We start from the raw sequence: 25,049 nt of genomic DNA, 5'->3' as shown, positions 1-25,049 counted from the left end.
CAGGCAACACTGCCCTCTTGGTAGCTTTGATCAGAATGAGGAGAAGAATCCATTGCCAACTGGCACAGCTCAAGGATTGTCACCCTGTCAAGACTGTCACCCTGAGGAACAAGAGTCAGCCTGTCTGGAAGAACAGGAGGAGGAAAATCCATCAAGACATTGGCATGATCAAGGGTCTATAGAGATGCAGCTCATACAGAGATGCTAGAAATACAGTGTTGCAGACACCTTCGCTTGTCTAAAGATAACATTGTTCATATTTTCCACATTCTCTGCAAGGACCCATGTCGCATGGACCCAATGTCAGTTTGCCCTGCGGGTTACTGCTGTAATCAACCTTTTGCCAATGGATCCATCCATGGCTCCAGTGGAGAGCTTACTGAAATCTCACAATCAGCAACACACAAATGCAGATAGGAAATGGAGTGCACGTTTTCTGCAGGCGCAACATTACGTGGCCATGAGATTTCACTCCAAACATACAGCTAATTTGTGATCACAGAAAGATCATGCATGCAAGTGCTCAAAATGCAGGAAGCCACCTTGTAAATTTTGCATCACTCCCAGGTGCCAGAAATATTGGAGGGATCCTAGCGCTTAGAGGATTAGCTCTTCGGTGATAAGGACTACCTCATAAAGACACAGCTAATGATGCCCATTCATTCATCACCCAGAGTGCATCAGAGGAGGGATAATGCTGCTCATTCAGATTTACTTCCAGCTATGCTGGAATCAGGAATAACAATTGGGCGGAGAATCACACGTTAGCTGAAAATCGTGACCAACGCCAGGTGACATGCTCTGGTCTCTAGGCAGCAACATTCTGTGCTGCACGATAGCGCGGGAAGACAAATTGTACAGTAAGCACCGTTGGTATGTCATTAATGGGCCCGTACCAGCATTCTACGGGCCTCCAGCAATGCTCCACCTCTGCCAGGAGGAATTACCAATGGCGAGGCTCACCATTTGCCACTGACTAGCCACTGGGAACTTAACGCCATGGGTCGTATGGGTGCATGCCCCCACCCATCCCCACCCATCCCAGGTAACCACTGACCCCAGACGACCTATCAACAGGGTGGGCGTGCTCCAGCACAACCAGTGCCATCATCTTTGCTGGGATGAGGGTCGGCAAGCATTGGAATTGCGAGAGTTCTACGTGGCATCAGTGCTAGCTCATTTACAGAACCAGGATTGTTCCGGGACTGGCAGCAATATCGTCCACATAGAATACACGCGATTCAGCCTTGGCGACAGCACTTAGTCTCCCGAGCAGAGATTCGCCGAAGGTCCGTAACAGAGCAGATTACTAGCCTATTAAAGGTGCATCTCAGCTGTTTAAACTGATCAGGCAGGGCTCTCCAATACTTACCAGAGGATCTCCTGCATCATTGCTGTCGGCTGCATCCTGCACAACCTAGCTCTGCAAGGGATGGGGAGAATGTTCTGCCACAGGGAGCTATGGAGGAACTACATGTCTCCTCAGACAATGGGGATAAATTTGAACAGGGCCTTAAACACAGACAAAATTATGCTACAGAGGGGCATGAAAGGCTATGGTGCGTCTTACTTTTACCAAAATAATCTTACTTTACTAAAATAAAGGCCGTTGCAAAATACACATAGCTGAAAAAGCTCCAACATCGGATACGATAAATACTTGTAAAATCCACAAGCCACAGACTTGAGTGCAGCAGCATCAGGACAATCACTAACCAGGATGAGCAATTCTCGTTAGGTCACATGTCTGCCTGAATTGGAAGGGTTACAGGGGTATTCCCAACCCACCATTTCTACATAGGAAATCCTATCGTTCATGTTACTGATGTGGAACTAAAGGCAATTCACTGTGATTGAGATTGAATGAGACTTGCTGGAACAAAGGGATGAAGATGGGAGAAAACTGGTGGATGGGGGGGGGGGGGGGGGGGGGGGGAGAAACATTGTGTCCTTGAATAAATGCAGGACCTTGCATCAGACCAATTAGCAGTTCAATAATTGGGATTTGAGAGAGATAAATGCAAAATATATTTACAATAGTGCAGAATACATTCAGTGAACAAACATCCAAATCACCATTATGCTTTTAAAACAAACATTCTCAACTGTCCTAACTTTACCTCTTATTTCTAAGTGCAGCCTCAACATTTACAGCAAAGGTGGAGGCAGCCTGCTGACCGTCCTACCATTTTCTGCGATGACTTTGGTGGACATCCTCTGGAGATCCAGTCTTCTAAGGGACTATTGCTCTGGGGCACTTACACCCTCCTGAGATGGAGCTGCTGTAGTTGATGCGCTCAAAGACTGCAGGGGTTTTGGAGCAGCAGGGTAAACTTGTAGTGCTCTGGGTGGAAGTCACCAGGGTGTCTGGCTCCTATTCTTCCTCTGTTTGGGTGCCCAAAGGGCCCTCCTTGACGACAAAGGCACCAGAGGCAAGTTGAGGTGCCCCATCCTCCATTTCCGAGTCACTGCTGGAACACACGCATGGCTAAAGCGATGAAGTGCATGGCTCAGCACAAATCCGGCAGAAACTGTGTTCTACTGGACTGGGGTTTCCAGCTGACCATCACCCCACCTATAGAGACTTCAATATGCTCATATGCCAGAACCACAACAGACAGAACGTGGACACACGTGTCGATCCTTCATTCCAATCTCTTGCCGGCTTCTGTCAACCCCACCTGACTTTCCCTTGCTGGTCTCTGCATCTCCAACATTTCTCACAAGACTAATTGCAGAGGCTCATCGCCTGACTCAGCAGAGACCTAGTCATCAGCAGCCCTCCGAATGGCAGAGATCTCAGCTGCCACTGCGTTCGCCTGCTGTGGATGTGTGTCTATGAGGTGATCATCATTGTGACTCTTGGCCTACTCTAAAAACCAGGACTTACCATGGTGCATGTATCTGCAGTGGTGGAGATTGCAGGGGAATGCAGTGAGCAGTCTTCAATCGGATAGATTGTCTCTCTACCTCATCATCGGAGGTGGTCTGGGGCGGAGGTGCTTGCTCATCATCTTCCTCCACCTTTTCTTGCTGGTAACTGTAATAGAGTATTGGTCACCCATCTGCTGGTGGTGTATGCTATCCCTGTTGCCCTCATCGTAGTATGAGTTTCCTGCACCTCACAATAATGTGTGCCATGGATGTGGGCCTCCCTGGAAACCTCTTCAAAGGCAGGCGTGGGCTGGCAGGTGCAACTTCTGCTCCCATCTAGAGGAAAAAAAAAAGAGGACCTCTCGTCTTCACCTGTTAGCACGGAGGAGAATCACTAGGGAGGCCTTACTGAACCAGAGAGTAAGGTTTGATTTGCCTTTGGCCATCATTTTCCTTTTCACAATAACACCTGGCCTGCAGTGAGTGAATGTTGGTGCAGGTGCCTTTTGAATATGCCACTTGGACCTTTGACCCCATGAGGCAACAACAGGGTGGACGAATCACTGCCCGCCCAGTCACAAGATTTGACAAGCACCTCGCTGTACATAATTAATTAGCTGAAAAGCAGAAGATTGGGCACCAAGATCCACACCACCGCCTCGCAGGAATCGCACCAACTAACGTACTTATTTTCCAGAATGGAAACATCCACTCTTGGAATACACATGGGATTAAAATTGGAAACTGAGACATCAAGCATTAAAAATGTATTTCAATCTATGGAATTATCATGGAATGGGGGGAAACCTGGCATTTTGTAAATATAAACTAAATTTTTCAGGGTCAGAGAGGATGTTGAACAGTAATTATAATAATCTTTATTATTGTCACAAGTAGGCTTACTTGCAATGGAGTTACTGTAAAAAGCCCCTAGTCACCACACTCTGGTGCCTGTTTGTGTATACTGACAAAGAATTCAGAATGTCCAATTCACCTAACAAGCACGTCTTTCTGGACTTGCGGGAGGAATCCGAGCACCCAGAGGAAACCCAGGCAGACACGGGGAGAAATGCAAACACCACACGGACAGCGCGGAGTTGGAATGCCATTAAAATTTCAGTACACTTCATTCAAAGTGTACCTTTGTCAAGGGTTCTTACATTGAGAATTCTCATGTGAAAATGGAAACTCATGTCAATTCAGTAATATCTACCCAATTTCCATCTGCGAAGAATTCAACAGCACAGCATGCAGTGGAGCAAGTAATCACTTGACAGCAACTACTGGCTTTCTACTTTTAACTGTAAATACTTGTTCACCAGAGATTGCTGTCAGTTTTACAGAATGACAACGTAAATGCAGTTTTGCCTTCATTCCAACTGCAAAACCAAGATCTATAAAGTAATTTCACTATTAACTGCAATCAGCTACATGAATTTGGACTCACACCAGCAAATACCAGACTGGGGATTCTATAGACACTGGAGCAGTCCCTGCAGATCGGAGAGTAGCTAATGTCACTCTAATATTCAAAGAGGGAGGTGGAGATAAAACAGGGAATTTTAGACCAGTAAGCCTAACGTCGGTAGTGTGGAAAATTCACAAATCCATTATCAAGGACTTTATAGCGGAGCATTCAGCAAACAGTGGCAGGATCAGACAAAGTCAGCACGGATTTATGAAGGGGATATCATGCTTGACAAATCTATTGAAATTCTTTGAAAATGTCACTAGTAGAGTTTATTTTTTATTTTTTTTTATAAATTTAGATTACCCAATTATTTTTTCCAATTAAGGGGCAATTTAGCGTGGCCAATCCACCTACTCTGCACATCTTTGGGTTGTGGGGGCGAAACCCATGCAGACACGGGGAGAATGTGCAAACTTCACACGGACAGTGACCCAGAGCCGGGATCGAACCTGAGACCTCAGCACCGTGATGCGGCTGTGCTAACCACTAGGCCACCGTGCTGCCCTGTCACTAGTAGAGTTGACAAGAGGGAGCCAGTCAATGTGGTATATTTGGACTTTCAGAAAGCGTTTTGACAAAGTCCCACATATGAGATTATTGTGCAAGATTAAAGCGCTTGGGATTTGGGGAAGTGTATAGAGATGGATAGAAAACTGGTTGGCAGAAAGGAAACAAAGAGTAGGAATTAACGGGTCCTTTTCAAATTGGCAGGCAGCAACTAGTGGGGTGCCATAGGGATCAGTGCTGGGACCCCAGTTATTCAAAATATATTTTAATGATTTGGACATGGGGACAAAATGTAACATCTCAAAGTTTGCAGATGATATCAAGTTGGGTGGGAAGGTGAACTGTGACAAGGATGCAGAGATCCTTTAGCATGATCTGGACAGGTTGGGCAAATCAATGGCAGATGCAGTATAATTTGGATAAATTGAAGTTCTTCACTTTGGAAGCAAAAAACAAGAAAGAAGATTACTCACTGAATGGCTGTAAATTGAGAGAGGAGAGTGTGCAGTGGGATCGGGGATCCTTCTGCACCAGTCGCTAAAGGTAACCATCCAGGTGCAGCAGGTGGCAAAGAAGGCAAATGGTATGTTGGCTTTCATTGCGTAGAAGATTGTAGTGTAGTCGGGCAGCATGGTCGACACGGGCTTGGAGGGCCGGTTCCTGTGCTGTACTTTTCTTTGTTCTTTTAGGTTACGAGTACAGGAATAGGGATGTGTTGTTGCAATTATACAGGGCCTTGGTGATGCCACGCCTAGAATATTGTGTACAGTTTTGGTCTCCTTTTCTGAGCAAGGGTGTTCTTGCTCTCGAGGGAGTGCAGCGAGGGTACATCCAGGCTGGTTCCAGGGATGGCAGGACTGACGTATGAGGGGGTGGATCTCATAGAGACTTATAAAATTCTAACAGGACTAGATCGGGTGAATGCAGGGAGGATGTTCACGATGGTGGGTGTGTCTAGAACCAGGGGTCACAGACTGAGTATTCGAGGTCGACCATTTAGGACAGAGAAGAGACATTTCTTCACCCAAAGAGAGGTGAGCCTGTGGAATTCATTACCAGAGGATGTAGTTGAGGCTAAGACATTGAATATGTTCAAGAGGCAACTAGATATGGCACTTGAGGCGAATGGGATCAAGGGCTATGGGGAGAAATCAGGATTAGGCTATTGAGTTGGACGGACGATCAGCCTAGATTATGACGAATGGCGGAGCAGGCTCGAAGGGTCGAATGCCTACTCCTGCTCCTATCTTTGATGTTTCTATATCATCAGGCTTGTTTTAACACACAACTGTATTGCAATTTATACAACCGGCTTATAATTAAGAATATTTCACCACCTTTTAGGTAGGCCTTTCGGGTGTCTAAAAACTAGAGTGAAAATTTTGCTTCTCCCCTATATTTCGCTTGAACAAAATCTCTCAATCTTGAAAACCTGTATTAGGTCACCTCCCCTGCTCCAAGGAGTCCCAATGATTTCAACCTCACCTCATAACTGATGTCCTTCAGGGCAGCATGGTGGTGCAGTGGTTAGCACTGCTGCCTCATGGCACCGAGGACCCGGGTTCGATCTGAGCCCCGGGTCACTGTCCGTGTGGAATTTGCACATTCTTCCAGCATTTGCATGGGTCTCATCCCCACCACCACAACCTGAAACATGTGCCGGGTAGGTGGATTGGCCATGCTAAATTGCCCCTTAATTGGGACCTCTAAAATTATAAAACTGATGCCCTTCATTGCTAGTAATATCTTGGCAAATCTCCACTCAACCTTTTCCAAGACCTTACATCTGTCCTGAAATGCTGTGCCCAGAAACATCCACAATCCTCCACTCATTGCTGAATCAGTGACTTAGTTCTTGTCCTAGCATGAACCTTTTAGTAATATTTCTGTTTAAAACAAGTCTCTTTTTTCTGCTTGTGCTCAAAAAAGGTCAGCTTGAAAAAATTGGCTTTTTCCTGTCCTGCTTTCTAAAATATGGTCAGCTAATAGTTATTCATTTACTAATTTACAATATTATCAGGTCCATTCACGCAACAGGTGCATTACGAGACCTAGTGAGGTGTAACAGCCTTCGGGAATCCTGGCAGAGACCTCTCCTGGGAACTACCGGCTGTGTTGGACCCTAATTCCAGTGGGACATGGCTGGTAGATCGCACCCATAATCAAAATTTCCTATGAAATCACTTGTTTTAGTAACAAGTCAAGCTATATGATCAATGTACCCTGCCCCGAAAAAGATACCTGCAGACTTACCCGATACTAGATTACCTGAGCCTGCTAAGGGGTGCTGCAAAATTTTCATTAGCAGGCATCTCACTTAGGATTCAGCCATATAAATACCACAAGATGCTGGGAATTTTGGTGAGTAACTCAATCTCCAAAGCCTGTTCACCATCGATAAGGCAGAAGACACAGCACGGTGGCACAGTGATGAGCACTGCAGCCTCACAGTGCCAGAGACACGGTTTCAATTCCGGGCTTGGGTGACTGTGTGGAATTTGCACTTTTTCCCCCATGTCCGCGTGGGTTTCCTCCCACAGTCCAAAGATGTGCAGGTTAGGTGGATTGGCCATGCTAACTTGCCCCTTAGCATCCATGGGTTAGGTGGGGTTATGGGGACAGGGCGAATGAGTGGGCTCCTTCAGACATTCGGTTCAGACTTGATGGACCAAATGGTCTCTTTCTGCACTGGAATATGCATGCTTCTCTTGCTTCAACAAGTGCAGCTTCAACGCTCAATAAAACCGACACCATCCAAAATAAAGCAGGCCACTTGTTCAGTACCTAATCCACCACCTTAAACATTGCTGCTATCTCTAACATACACTTGTGTCACTGTGTGCCATCAGGATGTACTGCAGCAACTCCCCAAGCCTCCTTGATAGCCCCTTCCAAAGCAGTGACCTTTACCACCTAGAAAGACATGCCACCTAGAAGGACATGGGCAGCAAATGCAGGAGCACACCGCCATCTGCAAGTCCCCCACCAAGCCACACACAAACCTTACTTAGAACTATTACACTTTCTACATAGTTACTGGATCAAAAACCTGGAACTACCTCCTTAACAACACCGTGGGTATATCTACACCACATGAGACTGCAGCAGTTCAAAACAGCGGCTCACTGCCACCTTCTCAAAGGCAATTAGGGATGGGCAACAAATACTGGCCTGGTCAGCAATACTCACATCTCATGAACAAAAAAAAACTGGATTGTCTGACTCATGATTGTGTTTTAACAACAGTGAGCTAGTTTTTCCATAAAGCCATTCACAGTAGTAAAGTGATTACTAAGAAATAAGAGAACAATTTTATACTGGTAAATCATGGCAGGTACTCAAGGGGCTTCCATGAATGATAAAGACGATTATACTGCTAAATGAAAATGTCTGCAAACATTATGCTAAATTTACTTGCCCATTTACAGACAAACTCCAGTCCAGTAATATGTCAGCCTTAGTGACCGAAAGATCTGGAGAAAATTTTTAAGTGACCTGGTTGATTTCTTCCAAAAATACATATGTATTTAAGAACACAAATTGCAACCAATTACTATAGACTAAGGGTCACTTTTGAAACGGATAATGAGTGTAAACATTTATTTCTACTTCCCATTATCAATTACCATTATGAGGACATTTTAAACACTTGCTGTCAGACACCAGAGGCACAGAGGTATTTTGTTGTGTGCCAATTCATTATCAGAGAGGTTTGATGCCACAGTGTAAATATACAAATCACTAACAGCATTTATGCTGAAAGTGGGAAATAGGTTGCTATGTGGGTAGAAAAGTAAACTTACACAGCCCTACTAAACATTCAAACCTCCAATTAATAGTGCAGCCTTTTGTCACGAAGAATGCAAAAGCTTGGTTCTTAAATTGGAGAAAAGGAAGACTTGAAGCACCTGCACAATTCATTGATCACAGAAATGTTAAACAGCCATGGTTGATTGTCCTTGCAACTTTGAACAGATCAAAACATTTACACATGTAACGAAAATACATAGACAATATGGTTACACTGCCACAACATTAAGATCTTGCCTATTAACATACTAACAAGGTGAGCATCTGACAACAAAAGATTCCCTCGGAGCTGGACTTCCCTTGTTTTAGTTATCACGAAATACATAGTCACAATTCCAGTTTTTAGTAAACATTTGTTCTCCTCAGTTCACGGTTTGTTACGGCGCTTTTCACGGTAACTTCCTTGTAGTGTTAATGTAAGTCTACTTGTGACAATAATAAAGATTATTATGAAACATGGAAAATTGCTAAGTGGGCTAATATTCATCAGAAAAAGGCCATGTCTTTTCAGATATTTGCCACTAATATGCTTCAACTCAAAGCTAGATGTTAAAATGTACATCTTTGCTCAAGAAAAATTAAAACAAGAAATATGTTCAAATATTTTTCAAACCACTTCCATCAACCTTCTCTTTATATAAAAAGAATGTTGACAAATTGTAGCTTTTCCAAATTTATGAATATATGGCTTTAAAAACAATGGCCGTGTTTCTTGACGGCCTGCTGTTGGCTGGATCTTCTTGCTCCGCTGCGGTCAATGGGATATCCCACTGAATTCACCCAGTGCCGGCGGGAAACCTGCAGCTGGCATGCGCCATTGGCAGGACCGGATGATCCTGCCAGCACGAACAGCCAGAAGATTTAGGCCCATTACATATGCAAGGACCTTCTTAACAGATGGGGGGGGGGGGGGGGGGGGGGGGGGGGGGGGGTGAAAATTGAAGGTCGTAAGGCGACCGCAAGTGGCTTTTGACCCTGAGCCAATTTTCTCCTCCATTTATTTTTTTTAAAGCAGACACATGACATATTCCTTCAGGATTCTTACTTCTAAAAATCCAAGTCACTCAAATGAAACAGCACACCAATATATTTTATAGTGTTCCATTAATTGATTGGTTAATAAATGAGAAGCCGGAGCCAAATTGTTTGGAGTGTAACAACACATCAAACACTGTCCATCAACACTCTATGTGGTTAAAGTCTTCACAGACAAGAAATTACAAGTGCTTTCAAGATTTGATTTAAATAAAACATACTACAGCTTATGTCAGTTCTCGTTATAATGATCTTTGGGATACAAATGATATAGAATAGCTCGTCAAACCAAACTTAATCGGTGTAAGTGCCACTGCCAAAATTAGCACTCCCAGAAGCACTGAAAGATTATTTCATTCCTTGAAATTTAATTTGTTCCAGCTACAGTCTCCATGGCAACACAGACTCAATTCCCGAATCATTGAGTAATTGGAGATCTTGTCTTTCTATCACTCTAAAATGCAATGATTTGTTTTAACGGTGTTGGCACAATCAAATTTATAAGTCTCTGATGTAATATTAATTTAAGAACCTATATTTGTCCTTATATTCGTCCCTACTTTGCAGAGCCATTAACAAGGACAAATTCAAAATTTGGGCATTTAACGCTGTAGTAGAGAATAGCCTCATTCATGCTTTTGGTACCTCCAGATTTGACTAATCCAATGCGCCCCTGGATAGCTTCCCTTCTTCCACCCTCCATAAACTTAAGCTTATTCAAAACTCTGCTACTGCAACCAATTCTATCAACCACACTCACGGACTTCATTAGCTTCCAGACCAGCAACAACGTGGTTTAAAATTCTCATGCTTATGTTTGCATGCCTCCACTGCTTCCCATCTCCTTCAGCCCTATAACCCTCTGAGCTCTGGCTTCTTGCATTTCCTTCACTTCCTTAGTTAGGCCTACACTGAACATTTCAAAAGTACCCGATTGGCTGTAAGGACGTTTGAAGTGCCCCAAGGCCAGAAGTGCACTATACAAATAAAAGCCTGTTTTTTTTAGGTTTCAGACACACCTTAAACCATACTTCATCAAACTTTTACTTATTTGGCTCAATGTCATTTTCTTGCTTGTTTTTTGGGCCTCAGGGAGTTTCGCCCTGCCAAGGCCATACTTTAGTCGATTTCCTGCTGGTGAGCTCAGCTCGCAATGGCTTCTCAGTTCGGGGCGCCATTTTGAACAGCAGCCCTGATCTCTGCACTGCACCCCACCTTTCAGGCTAATTCCACCTCCCCAACCTTTCTAATGGCCCCTGAAAACCACCTGACCCTCCCCTCCAATGGGCAAGGCCACCCCGTGCCAGACTGAGTACCAACTTGCCACCCAGGCACCTTAGCACTACCAGCCTCGCACCCTGGCAGTGCCAGGGTGCCCAGTGGAGTGCCAGGGTACTACTCTACCCTGTCCCCGACCACCCAGGGTTCTCCAATGGCCTGCAAGACCCACTGAGGTGTCATCATGCCTGGTCCATGTTAGTGGAAACTGGTGCTAAAGTCACCCAATGAAGGGGCTGGTTTAGCACAGAGGGATAAACAGCTGGCTTGTAATGCAGAACAATGCCAGTAGCTCGGGTTCAATTCCCGTACCGGCTTCCCTGGACAGGCGCCGGAGTGTGGCGACTAGGAGCTTTTCACAGTAACTTCATTGAAGTCTACTTGTGACAATAAGCGATTATTATACAAAAAGAAAATTGAGGTTATGCAGGCACAGCTGTCGACTCCTGGGCACCAGGTGAAGGTGGCGTCTGGGTACTTAAATAAGCCTTATGGCTTATTTAAATTTAATTATCTGGATTACGCCCAGTGAGGGTGTGGTCCAGATCACACCAAGTGTAGCAAGTTGGATGACTCAGGCAAGGTTTTGCGCACGGCGTGGAGACCGCTTTGGGCCCTTGCAGGATGCACCACTTGCTCCATCTCAACGTGGTGGCTGAATCACACCCAGGATTCACTACAGCTTAAGCACTTTTGCATTTCAAACATTAGTTTTAGTCGACTTCCAATGGAAACATGAGAAATTTCTCTATCAAAATTGTTCTTTTCTAAAATGGAACTCTATGCAAATCGAAAACTGCCACAAGTTAACCATGAAAATTTGCAAACACAAGTACAATCAAGCAAAATATGCCAACCAGTTAGTTACTAGTGTTCCATTTATAAAATGGATCTAATTTTGGAAAGAAAAAGTTGTTTTATAAACACCAAAACAATTTGGCCCCGATCTTCTGGCCTCCAGATCAGAGACCAGACGTACCACCCAAGATGCGCGTTGTGCTGACCTCTGTGGGAATTGTCTGGGATGTTTGAACTTCCGACGTGCAATTTGCCTGCTCCCCAGGATTCTCTGCGAACATTTCCAACTCAGAGTTAAGTGTTGGAAGCTTTAGGCAGTTCTGCAATAATTTACCCAAATAGTTACCCATGAACTGTTAGTCAGCAAAATCAGAGTTGAATTCTTGGGTAACAATACGCATGATACACAGACACACACAATTATTCACACTGACCACCACCAGCCATCCTACCCACTTACTTATTCACTAACATTCACCCTGGATATTTAAACATACCTCACAGTGCTAGTGCTGGAAAAAAAAACAAGGGAGAGTCTTCTGCACTGAATCTCTTTGCTGCCCTCTGCACGGATTCCTGCGCTGAGCAAGTTTTTCTGGCAGCTGCATCGGATGTCAGATCCTTTTAAGTGTAACACAGCTTACTGACTGTTCAATGTTAGGCGCAGCGATTCTGAGGGGGATCGGGAAATTTGGCCCATACCCCTTCTCTCACTGGAAAGTAGTTAGAGAAAACTCTTAACATAAATATTCTCATTACACAGCTGTAGATGTGAATATCACTGAATCATATCCAACTGACGGAAACTAAGCTGGGAGTTTCTTTCCCACATCTTTAGTACGTCATGACTCTCTTTGACATAAACGTATCACACCATTATCAGTAGTTCTAGTCTCTTTTCAGCACATCGCATTACATTCTAATCTATTCAGCTTCACCACAAGTAGAACTGAAGTCAAAACTGCAACCTGGAACCACATGAAGGCAAATGACTTGGCGCTCCACCCGAATTATGTTCATGTCGCAATGCCTTCTATTTGATGTTGGTCAGCAGGCTCTTTGGGTACTCGTTTGTAGAAAAAATGTTTGCTGGCCATTGATGTTATTCAGATTTTGTACTGAAGTATTTTGGAAAGGAAAGCTAGGCACATTATGCTCATGAAGCAGTAACCATTGGTTTGGAGTCTTTGCAGTTGAGATGCAAGATGCACAAGTCTATTTAGAAGTTTCAAGTTAAATGTCCAGTGGAAAAATGATTGGGCAAAAAGAAAATAATTTAAGCAGGGAGGAAATAATTATTCTGATATATAAACACAGCACCTCTGAAAATATATTTTTTTTAAAGACCTGATTTTCTACCTTAGTTCTGTGACCCTGCTTTTACTGCTTTGCAGCATGTAGAGCCTAATTATACAGTCAAGCCACAACAAAAGAACATCTAATGAGCCACGGTCCATGCAATCCTCTGTCCTCCCACACCAGCTCTTCTATAATTCACAGGAGCTTTTCATGATTCACCCAGAGACAGCAATTGGATCGTGAAGTCAATTTCTCCTCAGCTCTCAACCAATGATTTCCAACAGCCTTTCCCTTCTAATGCAAAAATCCATACTCCCATTGCCCTTGCAAAATGCTAAACAAGCAGTATTGGCAATTCACTTGAGTGCTGTAATATATTTACTGCAAGTCCCCACGGCAAGACTCCTAATATAGTTTTTATTGTGTCTGCACTTGTCAATACAGTGACTGGTCACTGTCTGGATAATCTGCCAAGTGCAACTGTTTACCCAAGACAGCGATAGGATACACAAGCAGTATAAGCTATAACTGTCAAGAATCACTGGCTCTTGTCAATGACCTTTAATTAACACTTCACTTTATAAACTTCAGACCTTATCAGCAGTGTCTTACAAGAAAGATGTAGGGAGAGAAGTGCCTGGCATTCCAGTCAGTTATCAGATTCTGATTTTTTTAGAACAATAAAATAATCTGCTGTTTAGATTAACCAATTTCAAGCCACCAGTTAGGCTTAAATTATTGGCTGAAGTGTTCCATGAAATTGCTCCATGTAAAACTTTGGATTTAAAAACCCCAAAAGACAATTTTCAAATCACTTAGCCACATTATCTCACCTTGACATAAAGATCACAAGTACATTTAACCTTCACTTCTCCAAAGAAACCACTTTTAAGGGGTTGAAAGTTTTGTTTTAAAAAGGACCACCTAACTCAAACTATATATATCTGCTCAGTTGCAATCCAGGCAGAGGTGAGTGGTTAAATTCAGGCAATTGATAAATATGTATTTGCAATATTCTTTTAAAAAAAGCATTCATGTCAATCTCCCCATTTTGTTCTAATGTTATAGATATTCCGCCGTGTGTTTTTTGGTGGGGGAGGCGGCCCACCAGTCCCGCCGTTGTCAACAGGATTTCGAAGGGAAACCCAGAAGCCAGCATGGAACTGGAATTTTCCGCCAGCGTGAACAACCAGTAAATCGCGCCCACTGTTTTTGAATAACAATTCACAAAAGTGAAAAACACAATGTTGATCTCCATGATTACAGTACAATAGAACGATACAGCGCAGTACAGGCCCTTGGGCCCTCGATGTTGCGCCGACCTGTGAAACAAATCTAAAGCCTATCTACACTATTCCCTTATCATCCATATGTTTATCCAATGACCATTTAAATGCCCCTAATGTTGGCGAGTCCACTACCGTTGCAGGCAGGGCATTCCACGCCCTTACTACTCTGAGTAAAAAACCTACCTCTGACATCTGTCCTATATCTACCACCCCTCAATTTAAAGCTATGTCCCCTCGTGCTAGTCATCACCATCCGAGGAAAAAGGCTCTCACTGTCCACCCTATCTAATCCTCTGATCATCTTGTATGCCTCTATTAAGTCACCTCTTAACCCTCTCTCTAACGAAAACAGTATTTTGTCCCAATGTAGAAGAACCAAATTTAAACAAAATCTCAAGTCTCTAGTCAGCTGCCAATGCAAACAGACTTAAAGTTTACCAAAGACTGCAATCATGAACTGTTCATGATGGTGCATTCCGACAATGTAAAAACTTAGACAATCACAAAATAAAGGTTTTTGCATTCTTAAAAACTAATTGAAAAGGTATGCAGTCAGATCCAGCAACTTTTGTTACAACAAAGAAATTAAACCAAAACGAGATGGAGTAATATTAAATGGTTCACCAAATGCAGGATTCAACTTGAACACAATGTCAGAAAAATTAACTACACAAGTCACCTACAGCACCCTCAAGCAATTCAATTGAATCTAATGAGAAAAGGGAGATTAAAATCTCTAGTATCAGCACTAGCAATTACTCAGCCACTTTGGAGAACCCAAGGGAACCCTACCAAGGGCCACAGAGATGAAAATCTAATAAAGTGAACAGTCCCAAAGATACAAGAGATATGACCTACTCTGTAATTAAATGGGCCTTACAGATGCCTGCACACAAATTGAGAGATCAGCGTGAGACTAACAAATTAATGAAATGGCAAAACTTCACGTCAACAATTGCAATATGTCAATATTAGAACCATCGTGCATTTTGCAATGAAACCAATACATCTTTGCGTATTCTAATGGATAAGAGGAAACTTCTTTTTAATTGCTTGATTTAAATTAGGCTAAAAATAAATTGAGCGTAATTCTCCGTTTGAAGGACGAAGTGGCAATGCTGGGACTGAATCGTGAGTGTTCTAAGTTGACAAAAGCGGTGCTGGTCCCGGGGAGAATCCAATCCCATTAATGGGCTTGCATCGCCGCCACGTAGAACTCGCGCAGTTCCAATACATGCCGATCCTCATCCAAACCAAGATGATGGCACTGGTTGCGCTGGAGTACACCCATCCTGTTGATGGGCTGACTGGGGCCAGAGGGTGGCATGTAGGGAGGCGGGGGGGAGCACCCATACGACCCATGACGCTGAGTTCCCAATGAACAGTCAGCGGAACGCACACCCAGGTGGCTATCCGTCCATCCCAAACCCAAGGCCCACGACCTGGCCGTCCCCACTACTCCTAGCAGATGCCCGCCGAGCCAGAGGCACAACGGTCAGCATACCATAGCGATATTGGGCACTTTTCATAACCCCCCCCCCCCCCCCTCCCTTAGCAACCACGGCACCTGTTATCCTATTTGAAATACCACAAGTGAACCTTGCCGGTGGTAATTCCGCCTGTCGGAGGCAGAACATCGCTGGAGGCCCGGAAATTGTCTAGTCAGGCCCGTTAACAGAGTTTACCGTATAGTTTGCATGTCTGTCGCCACTGTCAAGTGACTGGAGCGTGGCATTCTGTTCAGCACCCACCTCAATTTTTGGCCGACCCAGGATTCTACGCCCTATCATGTTTTGCGATTACAGCGTTGTCCGATGGAAAACCCTGCCCACTATCTATTAAGGTTCAAATCTGAGATTATTTGCATTCAGATGGTGGAGTTTAGTGAAATGATTGTAAACTATATATCTCGCATTGCTGGGCATAAAAGTTATCTGGACACAGTTCTGAAAATACGTACATGGCCTGAAACATTAGTTTCACAAACAGGTGATGAACATATAGCAAACAAGTCCATTTCAGTTGGAGTGTCTTCATATGCCATACCTTTGACGACAGCTGAAGAAGCCAATCCTTGAGAGGTAGGTTCTTCCACCAGTGCCACACAAAGCTACCAAGTGCTGCTGTGGGTAGTTTCTGGCATTTGCATCAGCTGCCATGCCACTGTAGCCATCGGTCAACCATAGGAGGTGTCACCATTTTCCTTTCTCGTCAGCCCGTAACTTCCAGGTGTGATAATCAATGTCCAAGGCCTCATGTCACACTTGTAAACACCCTATTGGTCATCTGGCTCTAGTTACCGCAGAACACAAAATGTTCCTTTTGGTGTCTGAACCAAAGACACTTCTGTTTGATGAATGTTAACAAACTTGGGAGCTCTGCGTTTTGATGATTTTATTCTGCCAGGCTGCACCTATAATGTGGTGCAGGCAGCAAAACATTAACTCGACATTATTTCTCTCAGCACAGATGCTGTCTGACCCAAGTATGGAGTATTTTCTGTTTTTATTACAACAATTCGCTTGTCCCATTTCCGGAAGGATTCCTTGATTTCCAGTTGAATGGAAATACTGCCTATCCCGAATTGTGCACTGTAAACATTTCACTCATCAGTCACATACCACAAATGCAGTAAAATAGAGTATGTGAAGCAATAAGACTGTCTCTTCTTGCACGAACACCTTGTGTTTATTGTTAACAAATCCTAAATTAACCAGATGGAGAGGCTAAGACTTTGATGGATCAAATTGTCTGGAGGAAAAATAAATATGTCACTAGCAACATGGGATTTAGGGAAATGAAGAGGGAAGATGGAAATAGTCGGGAATTTCTAAATTAAAGGACTGTAGCTTTATCAACGGCAAATCTTCTTTGGCCATTTGCCATGAACAAGTCTAATGTTACACCTAAATAAATGTCTTTTCAGACATAGGGGGCGTGATTCTCCGCTCCCCACGCCGGGTGGGAGAATCGCGGGAGGGCCGCTCTGGCACGCCCCCGTGATTCTCCCTCCCCCACTCGGAGAATCGACGCTCGCCGTTTTTTCCCGGCGACCGGCGATTCTCCGGAACGGATGGGCCGAGCGGCCTGACGACCCCGATGGGTTCATGCCAGCGGCAACCACTCCTGGTTGCTGCCGGCGTGAAAATCGCGTGAAAGGTGAGTTTGGGGCCTGTGGGGGGCGGAGAAGGGATTGAGCACCACGGCCGTACTCGGGAGGGGACTGGCCCGTGATCGGTGCCCACCGATCGTCGGGCTGGCGTCTCCAAGAGACGCACTCTTTCCCCTCCGCCGCCCCGCAAGATCAAGCCGCCATGTCTTGCGGGGCAGCGGAGGGGAAGACGGCAACCGCGCATGCGCGGCTGACGTCACTAAGACGACACCGCCACCGCGTCATTATCAGCGCGCCACCTTGACACCAGCGGCAAGGCCCAGCGGCCGAGCTTCACGAAACGCCGCTCTAGGGGTGGGGGGGAGGGTAGGGGGCGAGGAGCGGCCTCCGATGCCACCGTGAAACACTCCGGGCTGCACAATGGCGTCGGCCGTTGCGGAGAATTCCGCCCAGGATGTTGCATTGCTGCTGAATTATGCTGGAAGAGACTCACCAGCCAACAAGCCTTCAGGTCAATGAAAACAAAATGTGCAAAGTTTAGAAGTAATACAACTGACAATATGGTCACTGACTCCATGGTCTGAAAACATATACTGTCTTAGTCTGACTTTCAATTCGTTTATTGACATGGTGGATCTATTAGAACATGTACAGTATTTTGTATATTATTTCTGCTATCTGAAATTCCCAAAGAACAATTAAAAAACATGTGTCAACTTAACATTTTAAACGCATAGTTGTGAGTATCAAGATCAATACATTTGGACAAAAATTAACATTAGAAACTGGATTATAATCTCAGTATGCAAAGTTATATTCACATTGACACATCAATGTTAATCTGAACCTTTAAAAAATATATGCAAACTCATGAATTACTGCAGGTGCCTATTTGATCAACAATGCCTAAATGAGCCTTTTTTGAACAAAGGGGAATTTTTGGGAGCATGAAATAGGGAGAAACATATTTTTTCCAGCATCAATCAAATCTGTATTAGCCAGTTAAACCAGATGATCATAAGCACTCCACCTTTAATTATCTGTCCATACATTATAGTAGGAAATCATTAAACTCTGGAACATGTCGATGTCAAGAGCTGAAACATTAACAAATGTAGTTGCAAGCTGTTCTCAATCAACTGCTTACCAGTAACAAACCATCCCTTCTCCAATGTACACATCATCACCATTATAATGAAACAAAATTCACCTGGTTATGGTCATAGAAGATTAAATTTAAAGTAAGGTTAAAATTAAGACAGCTCAAGCAAAGCACGTTCCCCAGTCGTCAAAATTCAGAAGTTTCTCAAGCCAATAAGAACATGAAATAACACTTATTTTATCATTAAAAGACTGCCAACTATAATCAATATCCATCCATTTTCTTGCAACAGCTGCTTTTAAATATGCCAAAAACTCTATTTAAGAAAAACACTGGGAAAGCAAACTTTTCTTTTCTCATGACTCGGGTATTACACCATGAATGAAAGGCACTGAAGCCTGAATAAAAAGCATTTGCTCGCAACTCTCCAACCCCGCAGGTGGCATCCTCAAAGAGCAGGCAGAGTGACTACTCAGAAGACAAGCCACGAGAAGGGATGAGGCTTTGAATGAAAAAATTCTCCAGAGAAATGTTCACGAGTATAAACTATAAAAGAGAGAATACTTTTGAGTCTGCTCGGAGCTGAGCTAATGCCCAGTCTTCTCTCCCTCCCTCCCCCCCCCCCCCCCCCCCCCCCAGGAGAGAATTCTTGTCAAACGTAACAAGACTGCATAGGCTTTTTCCTACAACATAATGAGCACTTAGGCCGCACTGGTGATCAGTCAGCAAAATGCATCAGTTTCAGTCAAGTTACACCCTTGGGCCCAAACGTCATCAGGTTTGGAGAATTATGATCAGATACCTTTGTCAGCCTCTCGAGGAACAATGGTGTCTGAAATTTGCAACTATAAAAATTCTGCTTGCATTACAAACACATTTTTAAAAATGTAGCCTACAAATTCAATTTTCCAGAGAGAAGCAATTGAAGATTTTAAACAATCCATCTGTATTTTGAAAAAAGTGCTTAACTTAAAAATCTTAATTTATGCACATAAATATCACTGCAGCATTTGACAGTCAAAAAGCAGGCATCTCTGGATTTCTTTGTAAATGCAACATTACCCAAAACCAGGAGCACAAAAGATTGCCAAGACAATTGCTACATTTAAACTAATATACCAAGCCATCATTTCTCACCTTTGATGAAATTTTAAGACCATAAAAACTAACAAAGGAGCACCCACGTTGAAACTCATTTCCATTATTTTTGGCAGAGATGGTTTCAGCGGAGTTAATTTAAAGATAATCTTTTTAAAGAGTAAATCAATGTCTTAAAGACTTAATATCAACAGTATCTGAAGGATTAGAAACCCCCAAAGTCACCACTTCTTCTGGATTGGTTACGCCTGCAATGAATGCTTTCTGAGCAAACAACCAGGTTCAAAAGCATTATTAAAAATATCAGAGAGTTGTGCTTACCATGCTGGTCCCACTCCTTATTCTGTTTTATTTGTTATTTTAGTACTCATAAATATAGTCTGGCTTCACCTCAGTATCACCAATTGAGTATATACCAGTGTCTCATATACAAAAACTGCTACTAGTATCACTTGGCAGTTTACAGACAGTAACCTATGGCCAGCACCTTAAACTACAAAAGTGCTTTTCCCCCCATAAACTCCACACGCACAGGGACAAGTAGGCATCGGTTCACCTTAAAATCAGACCTTTTAGCATTTATAGAAGCATTAGTAACACGAGTCCAGGTTCTGTAATCATTACATAAAATCTCCTGGAATATTAATCATGTTTATCAAGGGACGAGGATCATACCAGCTTCCCAGCCCTGCAACAAAATTTGGAATTGAATATGTTTCCATATTTATATTTTACAGTAATCCAGATCCACCAGACAATATTACAAAATGAATTATTTACTGATGAGATAATAGCTCAACTCTAATCAGCAGCAGAAAGAGAGGCGCTGCTATGGGGTAAAGATTCTTCAGCCAGCATCCTGATAGTGACTTCATTAAAAAATGCTAATGTGTATCTTCTTCTTTCAGATGTTAGAACATAGAATATAGAACAGACAGTGCAGAAGGAGGCCATTCGGCCCATCGAGTCTAAAACTGACCTACTTAAGCCCTCACTTCCACCCTATCCCCGTAACCCCTCCTAACCTTTTTGGTCACTAAGGGAAATTTATCATGGCCAATCCACCTAACCTGCACGTCTTTGGACTGCGGGAGGAAACCGGAGCACCCGGAGGAAACCCACGCAGACACGGGAAGAACTTGCAGACTCCGCACAGTGACCCAGTGGGGAAATTGAACCTGGGACCCTGACGCCGTGAAGCCACAGTGCTATCCACTTGTGCTACCGTGCTGCCCAATGGCAAACATTATTTCTGTTTTACTTTGCAAGAAATTTGTTTCAAAATAATCTTACCTGTTTGTGCATCTCAATATTCAATCCATAAGACATTTCATAATACTGTAAAAGAGATTAAACTTGTAAACCAAACAATTGGAACATGTTGACAAAACACAATTAAATGAGCTCATGAGTAGATTATTTTCAAGTTCAGAGTGGGAGACAATGCTAGCTAATAGCACACTGTTTTTTAAAATTTTAACAAGGTACTTGTTTAGACTCACCATGACATAGTGTCGCTGCATTTCTGTCTTTTCACTTGCCAGTTTCTCACATTCCAACTTGAGACTGTAAAACACAAAAGACAACTTGCTCACGCTCATCTAAGAGATAGTAAATAACAGTAATAAATAGTAATGCCTGGTTGTAATCAACTATTTCATGGGATGGATCTGGCACTGGCAAGACCTAGCATTCGTTGCCCATCCCTAATTGCCCTCAAGAAGATCAATAGAAACAATGCACTTCTTAAAGCAACATGAAAACATCTTGGTCAGAGGATACAGCAAGGGCAAAAATAAAACTACGAGATAAATCGAAGGAAAACAATTACTTTTTATTCACCAGATCTTAATGCAACTATAAAGACCCATGGTGCAGAAAGCAAATGCTACGTGGCTTAGTTATAAACTTGGAACCGAGTTTTTGTACAATGGGAATCAATTGCTGCAATTTACGTTTTTAAAAAAACCGTAAATGTCAAGCAGCCAATTCAAGAAGGTCGAGATCAGAAAGGCTCCTGTTTTCCTCAATAGTTGTGGCTTGTCTGAAACCCAAATGTAGCCGCAGCGAGAGCGCCGCTTTGTGGCCAAGGGCAGTAACCACTGGCTACCTACCGCAGACAAACCAAATAACACTGGCGACTCGACTGACCGGCAGCAAATAAACAGACTTTTAAAAGCCCAGGCAGAGAAAGGGAGACTTCTTTCACCTGTGATACTGCGCCTGCAAAAACTGGAACTCTTCCTTAATCCGGTCCAGCGATTCGGGAATGGTGAATTTGAAAGGTTGGGCTGCAGCCTGGTGCGGTGTCTGAGGAAAGAGTTGGGGGGGGGGGGGGGGGGGGGGGAAAGGAAACAAGAATTACACAGAGACAAGAGACCGCGGACGATGCAACTCAACAACCCAGCCTGATTTACACCACAAACTTTCCGGCACACTTTCTGAAGCAAGCAACGGGCAAACACATGGCACTGGAAGTGGGGCAAGGTCGTTGACGGAACATTGGAGCTTTTGTTGGTGCCCGCAAGCTCAGCAGAACGGAATGATCTTAACTTTCAGGGGGACAGTCGCCGAAATGACATTTTATTTTTATTAAAACGCCATTGTCCAGATGTGGACGCTGGTTAGGATTGGTTTTGTCACCGATAAAAGATACTACACGACACTTTATTGGTGGTGCAACAACACATCATTCCGCTAAAGGTGCTTCCCTTTCCTTGAATAAAGATCATACGATGAAGTAACAAAGAGGCCGGCCCGGGAGGAAGAGCTCTCCTTTCTCTTTTACTTACAGGATGCCTGCTCTGAGGAAACATCGCTGGGGTCCGGCAGCCGCTCCCAACAGTCGCTCGATCTCCTTTAAGAAACGCACATTAAGAAGAATCCCCTCTAAAAGAAAAGTAAAGTGTTTACTGGAAGGGCATCCTGGATTCGGCTCCCCCAGAAAGGTGCTGTGGTTAGGACAGCGATTTTAAAGCTCTCGGAGAGACTGGCAGATTCCGCTGTCCCGGCTCAACTCCTTGTCTTTAAGACAACAAAACCTTGCCGAAAAGGAAACAGCAGTTGCCACTTCTCCAACAAGACCACATTCCTCAAAAGCGCCCCAGGAAATCTTCTCGGCTTCTTCTTTGATTGCAGAGTATCCAGCAGAATAAATATACAATATATGCCGTGCGAAGTTTAAACGGGTTTAATTGCTACAATGGAAAACAATGTAGCTGTTTCTCGCACACACACACACTGGTTACATTAACACGCGGTTTCTATCCCCTCCTCACACTGATAACTAACCAAATTTAGACACGCGCAGTCCCACTCTTCGTCCGTCCCATTCTCCACCAATCAGGATGCCGAGAAGGCCGTCTCGCCCACGTGGGGTGGTGTCGTCATCGGGAACCGCTGTCCAATCGGAGGCGGCGGATGGGGGGGCGGGGGACGTAGGCTGTCATTCAGGAGAAGCGGAGGCCGGCGCCAGCCAATCGCCAGCCCGCCTGTTGTTTTCCTTCTGTGTCTTCGCCCCAACGTTCCCAATTGGGACCCGGGGACGTCAATCATATTGACGGATGTGGGATTGGATCAATCGGACACAGGGTTGTGTGTGTGTTTGTCTCTGCCCCATTGGTCTAATTTCTCCCCCCCCCACGCCTCCACCCCCGCCCTCCCAGCGGGCTGAACTGAGACGGTTGGAATCTAACGAGTGGCACGTCAGTCAGCCAGAGAGTGACAATGGAGCAGCCTTCCCAGCTGTCAATCAAAGTAACGTGGGTTCCAAACTCTGACAGGGGGAAAAAAACAGACAGACAAGCCTTTGTCCCACCCACAACTAAAAGAGCCAGAACAGGAATGTTCACTAATTATAACTGTGTGGCAAAGCTTCACATCTAGGTTTTGTTGAAGGAGTTTTTTTTTGTTGCATCTTGTTGGGCTGTTACCATAGAGGGGCGATTCAATAATTATGAACATTGAGAACACAACAAACGAGTTTCCCTTAAACTAATTTATTAATAATACTCGGTCATACAGCATATATAAAGGAAGGTTAAAATTAAAGAAATTGAGATTTGTTTTGTCCTGTGCCCACACACTTATTTTACCACTTTGGGACTTGGGTTTGGTAAAAACACATTTACACACATCGCCAATGTCTGCACTCAAATGCACATCAAAGCGGCCCGCGTATGTTTTCATTTCGTTTTACTAGAAAATTGCATCCAGGTGTTTAGCAGGTATTATGTCGGCTTTCCCAGCCTTGATTAGATCCGTTTATTCTGTTTGTTTACAGCTCTCTAGCTCGTTAGCTAACACAAAAGAAATATTCACGTCGAACTAATAATTAATTATTTCAAAAAGACTAGTGTCGAGGAACAGATTATATCCATTTCCCCCCAACTGGCTACAGTGTGCTCTGGGTGCCGGCTAGATTTTAGTTGTGGGGGAAACCCTCGCGGTGACATTCTCCAGACAATGCCTTCTTTGCACGCAGGGCCCCAGTGAGCTGAAACTCTGGTATATGAAAGGGACTCCAGACCACACGCGCGATTTCTTGCAGACGCATTTATTTGTCTCAACAGTTTCATTGTATGAATCCTAGTACAGTACAATATTGTAATATTCTATTCTTAAATACTTCATGGCACCTCTCACGCCAAGGCAAATCGAATCTTTTATCGAGATTTAGCATATAGCATTTATGCAAATGGCCCCCATAATAATTGCAAATTCATTTCAAATACATATTCGTGATATTTTATAGACTTCTTACACAAGAATGGACTGTGGAAAGATTAAGGGATTAACAATAAACGTGACTCATGTTTGAATGCATGCTATCCTGTGACACTGCTCACTGGCAATGAGTATCATAGCTATCTTCAGATAAAACTGGTTTGGAGGGAGGGTGTTATTGAAGCAAGGCATGCAGATCTAATTCGATTCCCATCTGTCCTTGTTTTCAATTACATCAGGGTACTCTTTTTGTACACAATTCCTCAGTTTGCACATTTCATGTTTTTGTCATACTTCAATGTTTTAATTATAATTTATGATGCCCATATTTATATTGGAAACTCTATGTAAACTTCTCAAGCTGTAATCAGGTTCTCGAGCTTGGCCACAGTGTTATCACGCCATTTCAACTTTACAATTCCAATCAGCTTGTTCTGTTAAAAGAAGATCCCATTGCTCCTGTTTCCTCCCACAAGTCCCAAAAGACGTGTTTGTTAGGTGAATTGGACATTCTGAATCCCCCTCAGTGTAACCAAACAGGTGCCGGGGTGTGGCGACTAGGGGATTTTCATTGCAGTGTTAATGTAATAAACATTATATATTCAAACCAATTTCACTTCCTGCTTCCCAAATTGCCTAAATTTTACAATT

General features: G+C 43.7%; 1 protein-coding gene across 6 annotated transcripts in view; it reads right to left on the bottom strand.

Annotated features, from left to right (window-relative positions):
- The window catches only part of LOC119970378 (transducin-like enhancer protein 1), a 133,180-nt gene extending 110,204 nt beyond the window's left edge, over window positions 1-22,976 (bottom strand). For 5 of the 6 annotated variants that reach the window (XM_038804894.1, XM_038804896.1, XM_038804898.1 and 2 more), the window contains exons 1-4: window positions 22,466-22,975; window positions 21,883-21,983; window positions 21,176-21,239; window positions 20,967-21,011 (exon numbers count right to left, since the gene is read on the bottom strand). In XM_038804894.1, coding sequence (XP_038660822.1) covers window positions 20,967-21,011; window positions 21,176-21,239; window positions 21,883-21,983; window positions 22,466-22,489 — 234 coding nt within the window. In that variant the 5' untranslated portion in view covers window positions 22,490-22,975. Of the gene's footprint in view, window positions 1-20,966; window positions 21,012-21,175; window positions 21,240-21,882; window positions 21,984-22,465 lie in introns of all 6 variants that reach the window. The other variant, XM_038804895.1, reaches the window with a different exon arrangement.
- Window positions 22,977-25,049: the final 2,073 nt, after the last annotated feature.

The sequence above is a fragment of the Scyliorhinus canicula genome, chromosome 8, assembly GCF_902713615.1.
Source record: "Scyliorhinus canicula chromosome 8, sScyCan1.1, whole genome shotgun sequence".
Taxonomy (NCBI): domain Eukaryota; kingdom Metazoa; phylum Chordata; class Chondrichthyes; order Carcharhiniformes; family Scyliorhinidae; genus Scyliorhinus; species Scyliorhinus canicula.
This window is presented reverse-complemented; position numbering and strand designations above follow the sequence as displayed.